The 2,500-nt window shown below is 44.8% G+C and overlaps 1 protein-coding gene across 2 annotated transcripts in view; it reads left to right on the top strand.

The window, feature by feature from the left end:
* Nucleotides 1–2,500, top strand: part of LOC122258291 (cocaine esterase) — a 14,581-nt gene that overhangs the window by 4,485 nt on the left and 7,596 nt on the right. For both annotated transcript variants that reach the window (XM_086530632.1, XM_043024111.2), the window contains exons 3-6: nt 464–595; nt 954–1,110; nt 1,676–1,861; nt 2,274–2,467. In XM_086530632.1, the coding sequence (XP_086386758.1) occupies nt 464–595; nt 954–1,110; nt 1,676–1,861; nt 2,274–2,467 (669 nt within the window). The remainder of the gene's footprint in view (nt 1–463; nt 596–953; nt 1,111–1,675; nt 1,862–2,273; nt 2,468–2,500) is intronic.

Here is a 2,500-nt window from a genome sequence, read left to right as displayed (position 1 = left end):
TACATAGAATATTGCAATACGTATCCTCATTCTCATCCTCACAATGATTCTCACCTTCATATGCAGGAACTCACTGTCATCACGCTACTAATTATATTAATTCCCACGTGCCGTAAACGTAAAACAAAGACTAATTAGAACTTTATTGAGGTGGACTAGAGAGCTATACCCATATGAGAGATAGATAGATAGATAGAGAGAAAGAGATAGATAGATAGATAGATAGATAGATAGATAGATAGACAGAAAGAGAGAAGAGAGGGAGAGGGAGAGGGAGAGAGAGAGAGAGAGAGAGAGAGAGAGAGAGAGAGAGAGAGAGAGAGAGATTGATAGATAGATAGATAGATAGATTGATAGATAAAGAGAGAGACAGTCAGACAGCCAGACAGACAGCAAGCCAGACGGACAAACAGAACCACATATATATACATATACGTAACTCTCCCCACCCATGCGTCCACAGCCCACGAGACCAGGAGTGGAGTGGGAAAGGGTTCGGGATGCCACGAAGGATGGCGAGCCCTGCGCCCAGGCCGCCCTCGGGATCGTCGCGGGCGTCGAGGACTGTCTCAACCTCTACGTCTACACGCCCAAGGTAGGTGGGGGAGTGGGGGGTAGGGGAGGGACACCAGACGGGGATGCGGTGGGAGAGAGAAGATAAAAATATAAAAGGAAAAGAAAAGATCGCAAAAAACAAAACACCAAGTGCAAATAAACACACAAAAACAACAATTCCATTACCTCATCTTGCCATACAAACCTTAATCAACAACAATGGTGAACAAACACGCAGCACTAAAGAAAAAAAGGAAATAAAGCTACCAAAAAAGAAAAAAGGCACTTCCAGCCACCAAAAAAAAAAAAAAGAGAAAAAAAAATCACTTCCAGCTACCAAAAAAGAAAAAAAAAGCACTTCCAGCCACCCTGCCTACCCTCCGATCCTCTCTCCTCAGGTGTCCGTCGAAGGCCAAAACAGCAGCGGCCTTCCTGTGGTGGTCTGGTTGCACAGCGGCAGCTTCGTGGTCGGGGGCGGCGCCGACGTCGACCCCTCTTACGTCATGGACCGAGATCTCGTCCTCGTCGTACCGCAGTACCGTCTTGGGTTCCTCGGTACTCGTGGCTTGCTTGTTGGCTTGTTGGCTCAGCCTGTCTGTTTTTTTTTTCTTTCTCTTTGTGTTGGTTTGTCTGACTGTCCGACTGTTTCTCTTTCTCAGTTTCTCTATCTCTCTCTCTCTCTCTTTTTTTTCTCTTTTTCTCTCTCTCTACACACACACACACACACACACACACACACACACACACATATATATATATGTATATGTATATGTATATATATATATATATATATATATATATATATATATATATATATATATATATATATATATACATATATCGAGTCGTATTTTTTTCTTCGTCACTCTCACTTGTTTCTCTTTTGTCCTATTTTGTATTTGTGGAAATAGATTCCATTTATTTCCGTACATCCAGTTACATGCGAGGAGTCTATTATGAATACGCTATCTGATATCAGATATTAATCTTAATTAAGTATGAATAAATACCTTTTTTTATATAAACATATCTCAGTATTACCGACGTGGTCAGCTACTCCTACAATACACCTACGAGAAGGATAGAAAAGGTAAATTAACGTGATCGAAATCTCCCGCAGGATTCTTCACGTCGAACAGCGGCCACAGCTCAGGTAACGCCGGCATGCTAGATCAGGTCGAGGCCTTGAGGTGGGTCAGGGACAACATCAGGGCATTTGGGGGAGACCCTGACCAAGTGACCCTGGCCGGGGACTGTGCGGGAGGGGCGGCGGCTCTCTACCACATGATGTCCCCCTTGTCGAAGGGTAAGTTCTGGGGATGATTTGTCTGGATGTTTTGGTGGCACTTTTCCGAGTTCGTCTTCAGCAAACTATGTCTATATCAGTGATATTATTCCAAAATGCTGGTAACGTCTGGAAAGGTTTAAAGTGGAAATTGATGGCTTCACAAATGACGCGTTTCGACTAAATCTTCATTAGAATGATATGCACTTTCGGTGAAATCTTCGGGTGGAGATTTAATGAATCGAGACTCGCCGATTACACATCCTCCCCAAAACCTTTTCTAAATCTATCGCCTACGAACTCCACTACACTTTCAATGCTGTGCAATCCAGATACACGAATAGCTCTCGCAGACATTTTTCTCCGCTGACATTTCTTCCACTATATCCCTGCACCAACTTTTTACCCTGTGCTGTGGTCAATATCTCAACAGGTCTCTTCCACCGCGTGATGTCCCTCTCTGGCTCGCCCCTCAACCCCTGGGCCCTCCTCACGCGCCATCACAGGTTCCTCCTGATCCTGGCCAACTACGTTAAGTGTCCTGCGTACGACCCTCGGCTGCTCGTCCAGTGTTTCCAAGAGGTCGAGAAGGACGAACTCCTGGACGGGGTCCAGATGCTGCTGGAGGTCGGTTCGCTTTTTTCCTCTAATTTTCATTCA

The sequence above is a fragment of the Penaeus japonicus genome, unplaced genomic scaffold (assembly GCF_977035675.1).
Source record: "Penaeus japonicus unplaced genomic scaffold, GWHDUDI00000001_assembly GWHDUDI00000033, whole genome shotgun sequence".
NCBI lineage: Eukaryota > Metazoa > Arthropoda > Malacostraca > Decapoda > Penaeidae > Penaeus > Penaeus japonicus.
This window is presented reverse-complemented; position numbering and strand designations above follow the sequence as displayed.